We start from the raw sequence: 19,637 nt of genomic DNA on the forward strand, positions 1-19,637 counted from the left end.
CAAAACGTGTTCACCTACTAGCCAGTTACTATTCCTTCTTGTGTGCTTAAGAGCCTGATGGTTTCATCTCCTCTGTGTGTGAGAAGGGTGTTATCTGTACACAGAAGCACAAGGGCTTTACAGGCAGAGGTAGCCAGTTACATTTGTTTCATTCCATTTTTATTCGGTCATTTGTTATGAAAATACTAATTTCTGAGTATGTTGTAATGTGAGTATTTTGTATCCTCGTCTGAAATGCTATTGCATTTGTAGGCCTTTATGACTCTGTGTTAACTCTATGTAAAACTGCTTAATTGACTCACTGCTTTGTTTAAAGCAGCCACAGAATAAAGGATTGTAAATGTGATGATGTTAACACATTTTGAATAATGTGGCAATAATTTTTTTTTTATTATTATATACAAATAAATGTTCAATAAATAACTATATATAAAGTTATACAGTACCTGCAATGTAGACCTACTGAGAACTATTCTTAATATTGTGTAAATAACTGCACCTATATTTACTCTTAGATCATTATTGTAGAGAACCAATGTTGAAACAACCAAGTTAAACACATTAAAACCATTTATCTTAAGTTGTATACATTTACACTAATGTCAACTATGACTATTTGTTAGTTTACAATAACTAGGCTAATGTTTGAGACTTGTGGAAAGCTACGATATAAATTCCATTTAAATGTATATGTATACATCTCCCTTACCATTCAGCTCTGCTGAATCCACCTGCTTCTTAACTTTACCATGAAGCAATTAACAAAGTTGAAAGTTCAAAGCAAAAAGATAAAGCACACAGGCAGTTAGATTAGTAAACACTAACACAGCTCTGAACCACAGGTTTACTACAAACACCATAAACGGGCAAAAGAGGGGTAAGAAAATTGTATTTGTACTACAGTTATAGCCTTATACCATTTCAGTGGCAGCACAGGTAACAAAAACTTGCCAACGGAAACTATTGCCTGACAGGTTGATATATATATATATATATATATATATATATATCTATATATAATATATATATATATATATATATATATCAAAAACGAACATTGTAATACACTTTATGTCATATAAAACTATATGAGTTCACTTTATTTTATTTTTATTTATTTATTTATTAAAGATAACTTACATTTGTTCACATTAAGATTTGTATTTAGAAGCAGTGGGTTATTGGACCCGCCTTTCACTTTTGGAGACCTGGCATAAATCAAATATTTGTTGGTCCTTTTTGGACAGTAGTTGGCATTCCATAAAACCGCAGTTGTATTCAGTTAACAGATACTAATAAGCTGGAGCCACTGAGCTCTTTGTAGCCCTGCATGGTACAAAGGTACCCTCTAGTGTTCAAAACAGGTACTTCACATATAACAACTGCATTTACTTGAGGAGTATGGGGTATATATACCATATTTTAAATGGGTTGTAAATTGGTCCTATTTGAGATAATGAAGTGTGATCCCTCTGTGATAGTAATTTTCAATCAGATTTTTAATTCTTGCATCACAAACAGTACTTGGGACGGGTGTTGCTTTGCTGGTGATGGCATTGCTGGGAACAGCAAACACATGGACAGTGCCGAAGTGGTATGTAAAATGCTACCTTACGGCAAAGGAAACCTGGCCAGCTCAGAAGGTACTAAGAATATTCGAATAAGCTATCCAAACTTGTATGACACAAAAAAATAACCTAAAAATAAATTGACACCAGGACCACAGCACAATGGCACAGTGAGATCAAAAATAGAATAGCATTTTGACAGAAAATGTCATAACTTTTGTGACTTTTTTAATCCTTCGCTATTCTGAGAGGTGGGGGTTTATGTTGACTGCTGCACCATGACAAGATAAAATAAACGGCATGTACCTTGAGTGACCACTACCTGCTCTTCTGCACAAAGGAATACAGACTCGTTTGCAGGATGAAAATACAAGAATACCACAACAAATCAAGCAACTGAAAATGTTTGCTGTCAGAAATGCCCAAGTCAAGTGTGCAGCACTAGCCCTCACCTTTTAAAGAAGCTTTTTCAAACCTGGAGTTTTCATTTACGTCTCTCAGCCATTGTTGCTCGACTGCCAATCCCCCATGACAGGGCTCAAAGTTAGGTGGAGGAGGGGGAATACTCAAAAGCATGGCACAGACAGCAATAAGGTATACATTTACCAGGCTTGTAAACATATGATAGCTACCAACTGGATGATAGTAGTACCTCCATAATCTCTCCTTTGAATTTTGTTGCTGTTTGCTAGGATTGTCCTATAAATCAAGTTATCACATCAGTGGGTGTATGTAAAGTTTCCTGCCTGAAACATTATGTGGCTTTACATGTCCTTTAGTACAGCACCATTGTATTGCTATTGACAATCATTTGTGAGGGATAGTAACACCTCTGGCCTACCTTCTTAGGTCTGAGCTCCAAGTCTGTAATTCTGGAGGGATCCACCATGGGCTTGGGCCTCTTGAGCGTCTCGATGAGGCTCTGCCACTGGGGCGGGAGGCCAACAAACCTCCCCTGCTTGGGGTCGAAGGAGGTGTGGACGCGGTGCTCGAAGTTCACTGGCGCCGAGATCTCAGGTCGCTTCTTCTTCTTCTTGCGGAACATTTTTCAGCAGTGGATAGGTCCTTCTGAAAAAGAATTCATATCTTTTTTTTTACAGAAACAGTAAGCTAACATGACCAAAAAAAAAAAAAAATCTATAAAAACGTAAGCATGTATGGCGACCATGGCCAGTGTTTAAACAACATCAGTTATTGCGTAGTCTTAGATATGGAAGCACCTGCCAACTAAGTGCCTTAAATTAAATCACGTGACCGACAGCACAGGAAGTGTTTAGGTACCTGGGAGCAATAGTACAGTATAATGTTTATGTGCTATAGCAGGGCTCTCCAATCACAGTCCTGGAGGGCTATTCCACTCCAGGTTTAGCAGGTACAATGAGATATATAGCTTCATCAGGGTCTGGAAGGAGGGTTAATTACTTCAATTAAGCAATTTAGAATGGGGTTGGAACAAAGTCTGGGAGTGGAAGGGACAACTTTGGTCACCCCTGCTCTATAGCATAGTTCTTGAAATATCTGCATACACTATTCCAAATGAACATAACGAATCTAAAGATTTTCATGACTATCAAACAGGGCCAGTAGAAAGAGTTAAACAAATAAATAAAGTTCAAAGCTTTGGTTACAGCTCCTTCACACATTGTAGCTCTCTACTGCGTTAAAAAAAGCCTATAGCAGTATTGGGACTTTCACAATTCTGTTTTTAATAGGAGCCAGCAGAATACTGAATAACTTAAGAGTGGAGAGCTTGTATGTAAAGAACTCCCACAGGGAAAAACCACTTGAGTCAATGATCTGACTCAAATTACTGCTCATCACTGTTGCACACCAAACATTGGCGGTCATAATGGTGATTAATGAAAAAACAAGCTAGTCTTGAAAAAGGTTTCTTCAGCGAGAAGTGAGAGGCATGTGGGTGTGGTCTAGTTTTTTTTTTTTTCTTTTTTTTCAAATAAGTCCTGGGCAGTGTTAGTTGGAGGTTAGATAAATTAATGACTCTGCAGGTATGAACTATGTAATTATATTACATTATATTGCATTCGTGGAATATTATGTTATTCAGTAATATGTTTATCGTGAGGTTTGTGTTTGAAACTGTTGATACATCATGGCTTAACTACTTAATAAATTAGGCTAGAGAACTGAAGGAAAAAAAAAAGAAAAACACGCATTGCTAAACATGACCCATCAATTACAAAATGATTCCAAACAAGCAGAATGTCATAGGCAGGTCTAAGCTGTATCTTGAGAAACAGTTTTCTGATGCATTATAAATGCTGTAGATGAACCTCCAATAAGTATTTGGGAGAAATAGGGTCCAAACAGATTTGTCTGTTTTTGCTTTAAAATGCTGGTAACTTTAAAACAGATACTCACAAGAATACAGTGCCAGTTCAATACATCTTTGTATTCTATTACTGACATCTTCCTCTTGTAAAAGTAATTCCATGCCCCAAGCATGTCATATCTATGAAAACTGAACACTAGAACTCAATAGCAGGTGCGGCTCGGCTCGGATTTATCAACTGAAATTTGGCAGTTTGGTCTTTCCATCATTTTTCAATGGTAGACAATAAATTCTATAAAGTGAATCACTATACGCGGTTAGGTTTTAGTTACATTTATTTATCCAGGAAGACTATTATATATAATCTTAACAAATAGTGTTCTGGGGCAGCCAGCAGCAGATATAAGGATAACAAGATCAAAGGAAAATAATTTTTTGAATTCAGCTGTTTAATATTTAGGTTTAAACATACGGTAGCGGCTAGCTCGGGGGCTCTGGCAGTCAATGAAGAGGCAGACAACAGGGTGTAGAGAAAGCAGTGAAAGCTGCTGTTTTATTTTGACTCTGTCTCAATGGATTATTTTTGTACTCTTATCAATGGTCTCTCTCTCTCTCTATCATACAGCACCCCCAATTCAACTGTCCTTAACTGGACGCTGACTCCGCCCAGTGATCAACCATTGTCCCATCTGCATCCACTTGCATTCACCCACACATACACACACACAGAAACTGATAAGCAGGCAAGCCGCTCAGGGATAAGAGGAGAGGAATAGCCTGCGAAACACTCACTCACTCACACACAGCAGCGCACAACATAGGTAATATTATGGGTACAGTACAATGTCCCAACCACTTCCCAGTCTGTAACACAGTCCGTGGGAGGTATACTGTTCGTTGTGGTTATTCTGCTGCTACAATACTTTATATTCCATACAATGTACTTGTTATATTAACAGAATATTCAGTGGGCAAACATGGAGACTGTAGTTATTTTATTCATGAGGACGGCCATAAACAACCCCCTAATCTTCGGCATGAACATTCCTGGAGTGTCCTCTATTTATTGAGTTATTTACACAAACAATCCATAGCCTGATAGCCTGACTATCCAAAACTCATTTCATGGATAACCAATATCCTCTACTGAATAATAAATGGTAAGCTAATTCAATGCAGCTTTATCTGTAAGTGTCCTGTGCAAGGGTTCCCAATCCTGGTCCTGGGGGAGCCCTGTGTCTGCTGGTTTTCATTCCAACTGAGCTCTCAGTTACTTAATTGAACCCTTAATTGAACTATTCATCAGCTTAATTAGACCTTTTCAATTATTTTCAGCTTTTTAAACAGTTGGAGATTTCAAGTTAACGATGCAATTTTACAAGTAACATGAAATCAGCAACTATTTAGGAGCTCAGGTCTAATTAAGCACTTTATTATGCCAATTAAGGGTTTGATTAAGTAATTGATTGCTCAGTTGTAATAAAAACCAGCAGACAAAGGGTTTCCCCAGAACCATGATTGGGAAACCCTTGTCTAATATATTACGGTTTTCCTTAGTAATACACTGCACTATTAAAGTCAATATTGAATTGCAAAACTTCTATTCATTCCTCCTGTAGGACAAGTCAAATATCATTCTCTATACAACAGATCTTATGAAAAAGCACAGGAGCAGTTGACAACCTGCTACTAGACCATGAAAACACATGCATGATCTGCATATGAATGTATCACTTGTAGCAAATCATCTCTCTTCCACTGCCAGACAATGATTTAAAGGCTCAATTAGCAGTATATCTGGTACCATAGCAAAAGGAATATTGAGAGCCCCATGTTTAAAATCACTCTGGGCCAGTCCACACTGCCACACCTTACAGGGATGCTACAAGTCTTCCAAGTGTGTTATATACAAAACTCAGGACTTTCATCCACCAATCAGGAGGCTTCATTGAAGGTAGAGGAACATTTAGACAGAAACAGAAATAAAACCAAACATTAAAAAAGGGAAACAAATATGTAATTGAATGATTTAAAATAACAATTTAGTTGCTACATTTTGTTTATTGTTTTGTAGTTATGATTAAAGTGTGCACATGCGTTTAAACCTGCAGTTTAAGTCTCTTCCTGGTTAATACAGCTTGCCAGGGACATCATCCTGTTCACACATACATTCATACAAATACCAGATTTATAAATGTGTGCAGTACACTATTGTGTGGATTTGGTATTTATTTTCAAAATTCAACCTGATACTAGTTTCAGCAGTCATCATTGTAGTTTTATTTAAGCGGTAAAATGAATAAATTGCCCAATCTCCATTATGCATTTATTCATCACACTGTGATGTAGGATAGTGTACTGTTCACAGTGAGCTTGGCATGTCTGGTACTTAGGAAAATAAAGAAGCTGAAGTCTCATCCATCTGTTCTGCACTGGAAGTAAGTGGATGCTATTTGGGGTGTCACTGCACTGGTTGAATGGAGTATTGTATACTACTGTCTAGAGTTTGAGTTTGATGCAGTGCTTTTCCCGGAAACTTGATTAATATAAACTATAGTGCACATGGATTCTCCCATTCTAGGAGTATTCTGCATCACATTAATTACAACCTTGATAATTACCATATAATGGATCTTGAGCCTGTGGGTACTTGTAGATTTAATACAAGTATCCTGTAGATTAGAATTCCCTTTTGTTCAGGGCGCTTACAATCCTAGACTGTAAGGAATATAAAATGTACAATAGATGCCTGCTACCTTTAAGGATTAAAGTCGGGGTAGAATTATTATTTTTTCTAATAAAACGACAATCGCTGCATATCCTGCCTAATTATTTTACATCCGATTTCCTCCATAAGAAAGAGGCCAGAGCCAATGGAATGCTCCCCTTACAAAAGTTTCTTATCCTAAATGTGTACAATAATGTTCCCTGGTTATACTATGAATTTACCATAGTTTACCACGATTTGTCTTTTTTTTTAAATTTGCTTTGCCATACCTCTCTGGGTTTTACAATGGAAAGTCTGTAGCTAAGTTTCAGCAAAAACAGTATAAAAACTTATTACTCTGTAGCAGAGATACTGTAATTTTGTTATTTTTCAATCGTACTCCAACTCGGAATTACGCAGATCATAAATTGTATTGGACAATTAAAAAAAATCACTGTTCCCGGCCATTTCATGTACTTGGCAGTTGAGAAATATAAACATGTGATCCAAACCACAAAATCTTGTGGTTATATTGAAAAGCAAACAGTCACCAAGAAATTATATTTTAGGGTAAAATTGAACGTGATGGTGAGATACTGCAGCTTTGGTTTGATATGTTTATCCTGAAGATACAACTGCCCACCACTCCTATCTTTTAAAAAAAAAAAACCCAGTTTTATCATCTGAAAACATATTGCAGCGCACTTCAGTGTAAATAAAAGCTCAAATCAGTCACAGCTGAAAACAGAGAAAGCAACTTGGTTAATGTTATTTGCACACTGCAGTGTGACATTTAGACAGCAAAGAAGCAAGGCAAACAGTACAAGCAGGGCTGATGGGCAGTGTGAATGATGGGCAGTGAAATGGCTTCAGTAGCAATCTGTTCATTAAAGACCAGCTGCAGTGTTTTTGGGGAGCCATAAAGCCCAAAGCTGTTGTAGGAAAATTGTTACAGCAGTTTAGACAGTTGTTTGCATTTGAGAATTCCCAAAGCACTCCCCAGTGATCTAAATATCCATGCCCACCTACAGTACAGGTCCGCACTAGAGGGCAGAGTCTGGGGTGGGATTACTGAGCTGGACAGAGTGAAGTGTGTCAGGCTTGATGGATCGAACTGTCTGGAGTCCGGCGCACTTAGGCTTGAAAAGCAGTCTAATGTTATAAGTAACGGTGATTTTAATGACCCACAAATGTGCATCTAAAAGCTGTACACTGGTGGCTGCAGCATTTAGTATGTAATACATGTTAATTGTCTAACAGTTTAACTCACTAACATGCTCAGCTATGCATTACATGATTTAACTGCAGTTTTAGCTTGGCATTTCACAGGATAAGAAAGCTCTTCATTAAAATTGCAAGGTGTAAAACTGCACAGTGGTTTGTAAAATTGTTTTGTTGTTATGGGCCATTTAATTTGATTTCACGAACATCCAGTGCCTTGTATTTGTTTAGTTTTCTTTCTGTTGTGAACCAACAGTTCTCAAAGTCAAGCTGACGTCCTCTATTAATGCAGTGAGCAGTCTAGCTGAACATATAGCCTCTCCTTACACTGACACGCCTCCATGCCAACAGCAACATGTTCAGGAGTGAAATGGTCGTGCGCCTCTACTCTACAGTCTCTCCGTTATGGTTCCGTTATGGTTCATCTATAACTTCTGAGGTATAAATCAAAGAGACAAACTGCAATACATAAACATTTGCCAACTGCATTCATGCGCTTTTGTTATTCCTGTCCACAAGGAACTCGACACCATATCACCTCTCTTCTCTCAAATAACCTCAAAACAAGTCAGCAAGCCAACAGTTGATAGCATGGATTTGCTAATAGAATTCTCCATTATTTAACCTTATACTGTCATTTGTTTGTGGCTTGTTAATATAGATTTAGACCTGTTTTGCTTATTCCTGTAATACAATTCAAGGAATAACAATCAAAATGTTTAAAGGGGGTAAAAGATTGGAGTAAATGCTTTGAAAATATTTAACATAACTCAAGCAGGCACTCTTTCACAGCCAGTGCAATTACCTAGACTTCACACCACAACAGCTTGTTTCCCAAATACAACAACCCCCGATCTTTACAGAGAGTCTCTGTTGTCTACTGAATTTAAATGTCTGCAGGCATGCCGAAACAATATAGGTGTGCTTCATGAGTTCTTGAAGAAAATCCCAGAGGAACAGTAAAGAATCATTTGAATTAAACAACCACATCCTTCCAGATGCAGTAGAACTGTTACAAATGCAGAAAAGTCCATCAACTCACCCAATGTATTGTCCACCACTGTTCCTTATGTGTGTATTTCAGCAGTTGCGATAGTTCCCCTAGTCCCTAAACTGCAGTGCCTAGATTGCCAATGGGAAATCCTGTAGGTGTGTGAGTACGAGAGAGAGAGAGAGAGAGAGAGAGAGAGAGAGAGAGAGAGAGAGAGAGAGAGAGAGAGAGAGAGAGAGAGAGAGCCGCATACAAACATGTATGCATTACGTGTACTTCGACAAACTTGGCGGATGACCGCCTACTTGACACAACTCTCACACCGTGGGGATCATTGCAGCAGTGTGACAGCATTTGAGTGAAGTAACATTGTTATTAGCACTTAGGCGTTTAGGGGAGGGACACAACAGTACCTGTGGAAAAAGGTGTGAACAGTCTGCCTGTCTAATGAACTAATTGACTGATTGTATCCATGGCTGGTCAATTAGGCTATGTGCTGTGTGTGTTAGAAGATATTTCCATACAGATGTTTTAATTATTACAAGCAAGGGTTGGGGAAGAGAAAGCCTCTTTGTAAATCTCCCAAGTTTTACATACAAACAGAAAAAAAGGTACTTTTTTATTTTAAAGCTGTAATGTCCCACAACCATGTTACGTAACATAGCATCATTCCTTATATTTTTATGTTAACTTTCATTTCTAGTTTTTCCTGGAGTATAGTATAAAAGCATAGCACAGTAAAGTGTAACAAATTCATAGTACATCCATGGTAAAAGCATGGTCAATTTACATCAGCAATATACATCTGCAAACTAGCTTTCTGTATACAAGAGACTATAAAACCACTGTTTTAAGGTAACAATCTTCTTAAAGATTAAATCCCTTGAAAATTATCAATTGAAATGATACAATAATTTAAAAAATTATTTATATTCCTTGTAGATTCTAAATAGCTTGTTTTTTAAGGTGTAATAATGTGAAACATATGGTGGATAACTCTTGTTCTGCTGTTCTTTTGTAATCCCTATGCTGTGAATAAAGTTTGTTTGGGGGGGTTAACACATATCTATAGTGTAATACATGGTTCTGGAGCAGAGAAGCAGTGGATAATAATGTTTCCTCCCTAGACAAACTTTGTTAGAAATATAGAAATTGCACTTAATTGATTTTTTCTAACACACTAATAGGAAAAGATTAGATAACTATGAGAAATATGAAAAGGAATATAAAGGGCTTTTTTTTTTATTTAAAAGCAAGTAATAATTTATAAGTAAGTTCAACTTAAAAAAAAAAAAAAAGGTCATATTGCTCAGTCCTGGCACTTCGGATTCTCATGAATCTGAACACAACCTCAAAGCCAAGTAAAGGCATACTTTGTAAAACCCTGACGACTCAATATTGAAGCAGTAATAACCCAGAACCACTTAGAATGACTGCACAGACCATAAAAAAGTAAGAGAAATTTAAAAAAGTAAAACTCCATGTCAAGCTACCAACTAAAACTGTATTTAAGTTTAATTTAATTTTTTCTCCAGTGAAATCTCAATAAAGTACACCTGGCCCAATACGTTTCATTACATATCACATAAGCCTTCAAGACAGTAAGCAAGCAAACAATGAAATAAGCAGTAAGCAATGGTGTTACTCTATGCTGCAATATGAATGTTCCAAGTTATATTTGCATGTAGCAAAGTATCTTTTTCAGGACTCAATGTGCAGAAAACATGTGCTCAGACATTATTTCTGACAATGCATCTCGGTAATCTTAAGGGTTAATTGGATCAACTGGAGCTCTTCAGTTCACTGGAGTTCTAAGTGTCAGTTGAAGCCATGTATGAAAGTTACTGATAGATCCCGCTTGTTTACTTAGTACAGTATTTAATATTGCAACAGACAGTGGGCATGTCCTATGTGTAGTTATTTAAAATGTTTGCTTACTGGGATAACCCAATTACACCATCTCATGGGAACTAAGGAGGCAGCCGTCAATCATTCACTTGTGTTACTCGTCACATACTTAAATATATCACTTTTCATTACACAAATAACCCTTAGCCCAAAGTCATTCCATTTGGGAAAATAAGAGCCATACGAAACATTACATCTAAGGTGGAAAACACCATCCTGGCTTTAGATATGGTGTCCAGCTAACATACAGTGGCATCTAAAATCCCACCTAAGCTAAATACTGTAGCTCCTTAAAATGTATTTCATCAATAATAAACAATAAATTAGAACAGAATAAGAAATTACACATGGGTATCTGAAACTTATACCAATAGTTTAGATAGCATACATAAAACAATGTAAAAGGACATTACAGTACAGGATTTCCGTTTTCACTGATGAGATTATTGACATAAGAGGTGTTTCATACTGATGTAAATTATTGCATCAGCAGTGGCCAGAGCACTTTCATTGCATAGCAGTATCAAAAAGAATAGAGTGAAACTGCTGAAAGTAAGTGGCATCACTGGCTTTGCTATTTCTGAGCAAGCTGACCTTATGCAGAGCATTGAGCCCATACAAATATGTCAGATAGTAATGGACCTGGCCATTTAATCTGTAGCATATAAAAATTCTATATACTATATTGCATATAGCTATGTATAAAATATTGTAAAATGTATTACATTTCAGGACCTGTCTAAAGATGCCACCGAAGAGTAAGATTCCACAAGAGATTACCAGACACATGTCTCTCTCGTGGCTTTCTTCTTAAACATCAGACTATCTCTTGTCCAATTAAAAGCTGGGGCTGCCGTTCTCGGATGTAAATTTAGGAACACCTGGGCAGGCTAACACATCACATCTGCGAGCTGAGGAATTTCAGAGTTGAAGATACAGGATCCAACGTCAGTAATCCTTCAGTTCAGAGACAGACACATCACAAGACCGTGAAAGGGAGACTCCCTCAGCAAAGCTCTTTAGCTGACAGATTGTTTCAGCTTAAAGGGGGGGGGGGTTGTGCTTCATAACATATTTGCAACAGATTTTCTTTACCTGTTTAATATCCTGTTGTGGGTGATGTGTGTAATTTGCAATTGCTGTTACTGCTAATGTCATTATTGGCAAGGTCCCTTTTCAACCACAGGGGCTGTTTCCAAAAAGACTTTAAAAAGCTGAATTTTGAGACATTTTAAATACGACCAACTTTGATTTCTTACATAATCTCAGTTACAGAGGGGGCAGGAGTTACAGCTGCACATTCCGCAAGGTCATTTTTCAAAACTCAGCACTAAAGAAATTCAGCTTTTTGTCTTTTCAGCAGCAGATCCAGCAAGATATGTAAACAATGATCTAAGCAGAAAGAAGAACAGGGAAAACACAGCAGGGTATAAAACAGGTAAGAAATGAGATAGCATGAAAAGGATATAAAAACCCTTTTACCCAATACATTTCTCTGTTAACGGAAAGCTTTTTTATTTTGGTGAATGATGTTGTGTTTTTATTTTCACGTAGAATGCACAGAGTTGGGCTGAGACCACTGGACACACATTGTTTGTGATCTGAGCTGGATTCACACCCAAGTCTCCAAAGGAGAAATGCATGAGAGGCCAGAGAGTTAGCCTTTTATGCCACCTAGCACCCGTTCCTTGGTTAAATTAATAGAAAAACGCCACCACTCAGTTTCTAATCAGATGCCTTTTCAAAGGAAGAGTGCCTTGTTAGTCAATCAGTCATGTCCTCACACAAACTGACTGCAGCAATAGCACTAGAATTTTCATCAAATAAGAAACTTCAAATATGGAATGTGTGGGAACCCTATTCGCTCAAAGATTGTCCTTACATACATTTTTGTGTTTGTAAACTACAGTACTAGTGGTATGTGTCACAAAAAGCCAAACTGAACTGTAAATCAAATGGACCTAGGACCCAATTTAAATGAATGTGAAACGATACATTAGAACTGGACAGCAGACACCAGCCAATTGTAAAAATAAACATTATATATATATATATATATATATATATATATATATATTATATTATATTTTTAGAAAATTCATTCATTGCAAGTACATGTTATATCAACATATCAGCAACTAAAAGCTTCATGCATGAAGCTACCAAACCCAACCATGACTTTCATAGATGGTATTACAACAAACAAAGAAAACAGAAGGCAGACCCTAGTGGTGGAACTAGGAGATCGCTATCTTACACCAACTGAGTTTATATCAAAAGTATTACCTTCTTAGGAGGTTTCAGATGAAAATTGCTGCAGATCCTATGTTCCAGGCTTATGCCTTGGGAGTGACGGGCACTTACATATGTTCTGGGAGTGCCCAAAAATGGTTACCTTTTGGCAGTTTGTTGTGACTCCTATGGGCTCTCTCCTGAACTACTCCTGCTGGCTGAAGATTCCCGGTTGATGTTGACATCACACTCCAGGAAGCTTTTCCTGGCAGGAATGGTGGCAGCCAAGAAAACTATTCTGAAGGGATAGATGGATATTTCTATATTTCTTTCTCTTCTGTCTGGCTAGATTATTTTTACGATATTAATATTTTAGAAAGATCCATTGCTCATCTGCACTCAGCCTCTGCTGGTAGGATGGCAGCAATGGACTTCTCTGTGGACCAGGTGGCACAGCCATTTTAGTTTTGTATTATCTTTTTACGCTTTTGTTATTTTTCTGTGAGTTGTGTATTTTTCCTCTATTTATATTATTATTGACTATTTGTATTTTTATTATTTTCTTTCTGTGTTTGTTTTATTTGTTTCCATTGTACTGATTTCCTTTCTTGTCCCCTTCCCTTTGGGTGGGGTTAATATTTAAAAAAAAAAAACAGTTTAAACTAAAAGTAAACTACCTTCAATGCTTAGAAATAAATAGAGTGTAGCTCACAAACTAATGGGATCAGGAATAACAATTCAATAATAAATGACTGCATAATACAAGCGACAATCGAGAGTGGATTATTTTTTGTAATCCACTCAGTTTGATTGATTATTGTGCATGGCTTTAAAACACATCAGCATTTTAAGGTAAAACTGTAGGAAAGTAAGTCAAGTATCATTTTGGCTATTGACTTTTTCAGTCTACCGAAGAAACGGAAAAAAGGTCATGGAAATCCTATTTTTTTTGTTGAATAACCCTCTCACACATGCAAATTTACATCTGAAATAATAAAAAGAAAGCAGTTCACATGAAGATTAAAATAGTTGTATTGTATTTGGCCTCACCTCCCAAACAGGTTCATAATTATTGGCAAGTTCCACTGTTAGGGGCCTTACCCTTTAAGTAGTGTTGTGCATGTATACTATGCTTATATAAAAGCATGTGATTTTTCTCCACTTTTTTAAAAGGTCAAAGTTTAAAGTGTTCTTTAATTTAGGAACATTGCATACCATATCAGATTCCACTCATTAGTCAAACTGAATTTCGTTATTAAATTCATGAACAATTAAAATTAAGCGAAACTGACATTTCCCTTAAGACTCAAGTGCAGCTGCAATGGCACTTCTGTTTTTATGGTCCAGGGAGTTGAACTGTGTCAGAACTCATTATTGTCTCTATTGAGGTAATGCAGACAGAGACTTTCTATTTTTGTTATTTCTGTGCTGGTTTTCTTTAATGTCCAATTTATGCAATGTGTTTTGTTTTTTGTTTTGTTTTGTTTTATTCATATTGAATTTGTTTATCAATCAATCATCCACCCTCATAATCTTAAATACCAGTTGTATTTTCTCTCTGTTTCCATGGCTACCTGGAGAACTCGGACCTGATCCCAGAAATGCAGTGCCATACCTTCCTTTGGCTTCACTTGACTGCGTGACGCTTTTCTTATTGTTTCATGTTTTATTTCAGGACCAAAAGTTCCATGATATGACATTTGTTTGTAACCTGAGAGAGGCAGAAATTTAGAATAGGCATTTGAAGGTATTTACCCTTTATTTAACCAAAGGCCACACTGTAATTTCGTATTTACTTGGTGGCCAGAAAAAGCATCAAACATGTACTATAGCCACCTCTCTCTGAATGGTTGATCGGAAACCAATTTAAATGTATGTTGTATGGAGGGCGCAAGTGGTTGGCTGACAAAACAGTAATAGTGGACCTCACCTGAACCATTTGCATCAAAATACACAAATAAATAAAGAAAGAAAGTAAACTTCAAATCCCAAGTGGTCTGGGGTGCTGAAAAACCTGCCGGGGGACCTGAAGGTCCTTGAGTTTGGTCAATGTGCTCAATTTAGAAATAATGTAGCAGTATTTACACAACTTCAGCATTAAATGGTTTTTTGAAACATGTCAATAAACATAGAATCTGTACAACATAAGTGGACTCTATCATAGTTAACTGTATATATCGAATAAAGCTCACACTGATTGCTTAATAAGCAGTGCCTAATCCTTATTAACCTGTTTGAGTATTGTTTATGGTCTCCCTCCACTTTTGCTTACTTTTTTTGTTTGTTTGTTTATTTCAATATTTGTTTCCAAATCACATACTCTACTAAAGGTGAGATTTACTGCAGTGGTCTCATTGCAACACAAGACGTGATAAGGTACAAGAGCTGTATTGCTATCTCTAAGCACTGCATCTGACAAATCTACAGATCCTGAAGAACCATTCACTTTCATTAGGGTTTCAAATTTCAGAACTAGTATAAAACCTCTGTCTTGAAATTGATTTTTTTTTTTTTTTTGCCAAAATTCCTTTTGTGTAATTGATCAACTGACCTACACAATCAAGTTTTCATACTGAAATCTATATTTTATAAAATGTAAATTCTTAACAAAATATAATTTCCTGTTTTACTGTGTGTGTATTTTGGAGAACAGATTCAGATACAGTTGTGGCCTATTCCAGACCAAAACCAATCTATAATGTGGTCATTCTTGACATATAACTAAATTATATTTGTAAAAAAGAGGCAAGCAGTTACATTCGAGTCAGACTGACGAGGGAGGCGAGGGAGGTTGGAATCATTACAGTGGCCCCTATTCATTATATGAAATTTTAACATACACTTCGTTCAAAGGTTAGAGAGTGTATTGAAATGGGAAAAAAAAAAATTATACCTGGAAACACAAGTGAAAGATTGCTACCGAACAAATTAAATACAGTAAATTCTCTCATTGGGACAAAAGCCATGTAAAGACCAGATCACCATTAAGAAGATTACATTCTCAGTCCCTTTCAGTTTGCAGGCAATAAAACAAACTTCCTATTAAGTCCATTTTACTCTCTTTGGTGGTCGAAATATAGCATTAAGAAGACTGAAAGTCATAAAAACATGATGCACTGTATGGGTATATCCATGACTAGTCTACTAGTCTGCCTTGTAAAATGGATTTGCCTTCTTAGATTGCAATAGCTCTCTTTTGCACAAAACTATCCCAGACCTATGGGATACTGGTTAGAGATACAGAAATAGCTAATTCTGTAAATATAAATATAAATATCTTCATTTTACAGTATTCAAACGTTTCAGGTAACCTGTATATTTTTAAGAGAGACCCTGCTGAGTGAAACTCAGATACAAGCATGCCTTGAGCATGAAAAGAGCCCCTGAAGAATCCTTGGCATTCCAGCATGTAGACGAAAAACGCAACCGCTCTGTAAACATAATGATCATCCCACATTTCTGCTCTTGCAAACCACTTACGTTAGAGCCTTCACGCACCTAACAGTGAGCTTTCACAGAGTAAAAAAACAAACAGCCGAATTCCAAATAGCACCAGAGGTGAACAGATGAAGTCAAAGTAGTTATAAGGGGGAAAGAAGCTGCACTTTGCATCTGCTTCTGTTTCAATTCACGATCATCTGTAAATGTACTAGCTTTGTTTTTATACTGTGGTTTCTAAGTATCTCTTAATAACTTGCTCCCAATGATAACGAGAGGGACTAGAGCAGTTGAATATAATGATTAGAGCAGACCCTTACCTTTCTGTCTGTGGAGTGTCTCTCTGGAGGGACTCGTTGTGAGTGCATGAACGTTGCAAGCTGCCTCACGCCGCCTCTCACTGCAGGCTTCTGCTTGCCTGAAAAAACTAATGTGCTCTTCCCTCAGGCTCATCCACGCAGCTCAAAGATCCTTTGTTGGAAATGACTCACCTAGCACGATTGCAAACTTCATACCTATTATCTTGGAGATTATCTTAAAGAGGCTGCTCCAGAATACAACATAATTTCACTTTTAATAAAGCGTTAGGTACGCCTGACAGGTCATTGCAGTTAAACAGGGGGCTGCTTCACAAGAGCCCTTCTTGTAAAGGTTATTCTGGTAAATGAATTGAAAGTAAATGTTAGCAAACGACACCTGGGGCCCCCTGTGCAGCTCAGTCTGACGAGTAAGTTAAGGTAATTGCTTTTGCAGTAAAATTCTTGTCTTGTTAGCTGAGCAATAAAAAGCATACACACATACACTTCTACTGTTACATAGGAGTGTATGTAATTATATACTGGGGGTGCTGAAGTTCTCTCAAGCAGAAGGAAGTCTACCGATAACACACTTTGCTTGCTTGGCTGACCTATAGCACAGGAAGTAGTAAGGTATAAGTGAGCCTCTATCTATAGTATTATACTTGAAAAATCGAATTAAAGTAAAAAATGTATATCTTGTTGGACTCTTTTACAACAGAAATGATAACTTCAACAACAAAATAATTGATGGTGAAAACAAAACGCAATGTTTACCTTACCACCCTGTTCTAGAAGGACCCCCTCTAATTGACTTTTAATGCAGATACGTGATGATTTTGTTTTAAAATACACCCCGGTAGATTACAGGAAGCTGTTGATTCATGTTACCCTAATCGTGTACTGTGTTGTAGGTCAGAATTACTCTAATGGTTCAGGGTAAATATGGTTTGCAAGGGCATGTGACCTTCACAGGAAGTAATTAGGTATCAGACATCTACAGTTCTGTATTTAAAAATCCTGAAAAAAGGGCAAGACCTCAAAGCCCAACATAAGGGTATGATATTGTCAAGTACTGGATACCATGCCTTTAACCATTTAGTACCATTAGAACAGATTGTGTTTTTATTACTATTTACTTATATCTATGGAAACCATCATGTACACAAAGGTGTCTAATGTATTTCCTAGATGACAAAATTAAGCATTATGGCTTCCTCTAGTCTGTGGACCCAACACAAGGTGAGTTTCCAGGGAGTGGCCAGGGTTCTGTCCCTCATTACCTGTCATTTTGACATACAGAAAAACCTCACCAGCTCGTTCACAAGCTGGTCTTTTAATATAATTTATTTTAATCATATTTTCTGTTTGTGTCAGGTTTCAGATATTGTGTTTTGTTTTATTGTTTTTTTCTTTTGTTTTTTCTAAATCAGAGACTCAGACCAGTTACATAATGTTACAGCCACGTTTTCCTATGGTTTGTAAAACCAAAAAAAAAAGATTGTTTAGTTGTTTACAGCATTTTGGTCTTGGGTAATTTAACCAAATTGATGTTGGCTGCATTTGGAACTGCAGATGGAGGCCGGAATACTGAATACAAGGGTGGCCTTAATATTGAAGGTGTATGTGCCCTGCAGTTAGGAGAAAACCAGGACTGTAAAAAGTCCTTCATTGTGAAGTCATCTTTTACTGTGTGTTTTATTGTGTGTCACTTTTAGCAGCTACTTCCCATTACACACACCCCCAGAGCACTAATAGTTACTAACATGAATCTTCTCTTTTGATGTCTGGGTTGAGGGGTACACAGATGGTTATTGTTATTAATCAGGCGAATGTAGCTGGGATTATCTAATTGAGGCAGGTGGCATGATACTGAAGTTACACAATTACATATCAAGCTGTACTTAGTCTCCGTGTTGTACACAGTGTCTTTAAAGGAATAGAATAAGAGAGCACAGTTTATTTCAGTGGTCTTTACTAAAAACTATTAAAATCCAAAGCCAAAAGAATCAAAATCTATTAGTAACCAGTAAAAACAAACACAGGAAGACCTGCAGCATGGTGTAAATGTGTTATCCCTGATTTGACTGATTTGTTAAGTTAGATTGCATCCTTTACATAATAGCTAATGCAGTCATACTCAACCATCTGCCTTTCAGACTCACTGCCATGTTGAACCAGTGCAACTTATTTACAGTGTTGGGTGTTTTCTAGTTTCTCTCCAACACATGCTTGATAGAAGCAAGGTTAAAGATTTCACAATAAATATTTACTCAGATTAGTGTATAACAATCTGCTCATTCAGGGCTCTTCAAATCAGCAAAAGTTTGTTTATATGGCCACAGGCACAAATAAACAGTGCTTCTTGCTTTCCTTTTTTAACCACCCTTGCTTAGCTGTGACACCTGCTGGGAGAGCTGGGTTGGGGCAGCTACAGGCTCCTCCACTGCATTACCTTTCACTAGCTGCAATTAGGACAGCAGAATTAAGAACTAGCTTATACAGGGGCCACAAAACAAAACAAAAAAACAAAAAACAGACATCTGTAAAAACAGTACTTTAATAAAACAAAATACACAAAGCAGAATGGCACACATCAGTTCACAACTGTGTACAAACACAAACAACCAAAAAAGGGTTTCAACCTTATTAGAATGTACAATATTTAATTGCTCGCCTCTTTCCTAATGCAGCACTTGAGAGCAAACAATCTGCCCCCAAGGAGATCCTTTTTACCCAATTATTTCTTAACATGAGCTTAAACATAACCTGAGCTCAGGTACCACTTACAATGGGAAATCTATAGATCTAGTGCCAGATCCAGGATAGCAATTATGAGAAAATGAGACAGGAAGTGATCTTTGTTCATTGAGTAAACTTCTGATCATTCCACTACATGGCCTATGGCTAAATTGGCCACCATAAGAAAGCTATATATAGTAGAATACGTATACAAAAAAAACTGGCTAAACTTCTAACTACTTTA

At 37.0% G+C, this 19,637-nt stretch overlaps 1 protein-coding gene across 2 annotated transcripts in view; it reads right to left on the reverse strand.

Annotated features, from left to right (window-relative positions):
* Nucleotides 1-16,813, reverse strand: part of LOC121323827 (serine/threonine-protein kinase PAK 6) — a 32,840-nt gene extending 16,027 nt beyond the window's left edge. The window contains exons 1-2 of one of the 2 annotated variants that reach the window (XM_041265084.1): nt 16,676-16,813; nt 2,410-2,636 (exon numbers count right to left, since the gene is read on the reverse strand). In XM_041265084.1, the coding sequence (XP_041121018.1) occupies nt 2,410-2,613 (204 nt within the window). In that variant the 5' untranslated portion in view covers nt 2,614-2,636; nt 16,676-16,813. Of the gene's footprint in view, nt 1-2,409; nt 2,637-8,828; nt 8,946-16,675 lie in introns of those variants that run through there. The other variant, XM_041265083.1, reaches the window with a different exon arrangement.
* Between the last annotated feature and the right edge of the window lie 2,824 nt (nt 16,814-19,637).

The sequence above is a fragment of the Polyodon spathula genome, chromosome 12 (genome assembly GCF_017654505.1).
Source record: "Polyodon spathula isolate WHYD16114869_AA chromosome 12, ASM1765450v1, whole genome shotgun sequence".
Taxonomy (NCBI): domain Eukaryota; kingdom Metazoa; phylum Chordata; class Actinopteri; order Acipenseriformes; family Polyodontidae; genus Polyodon; species Polyodon spathula.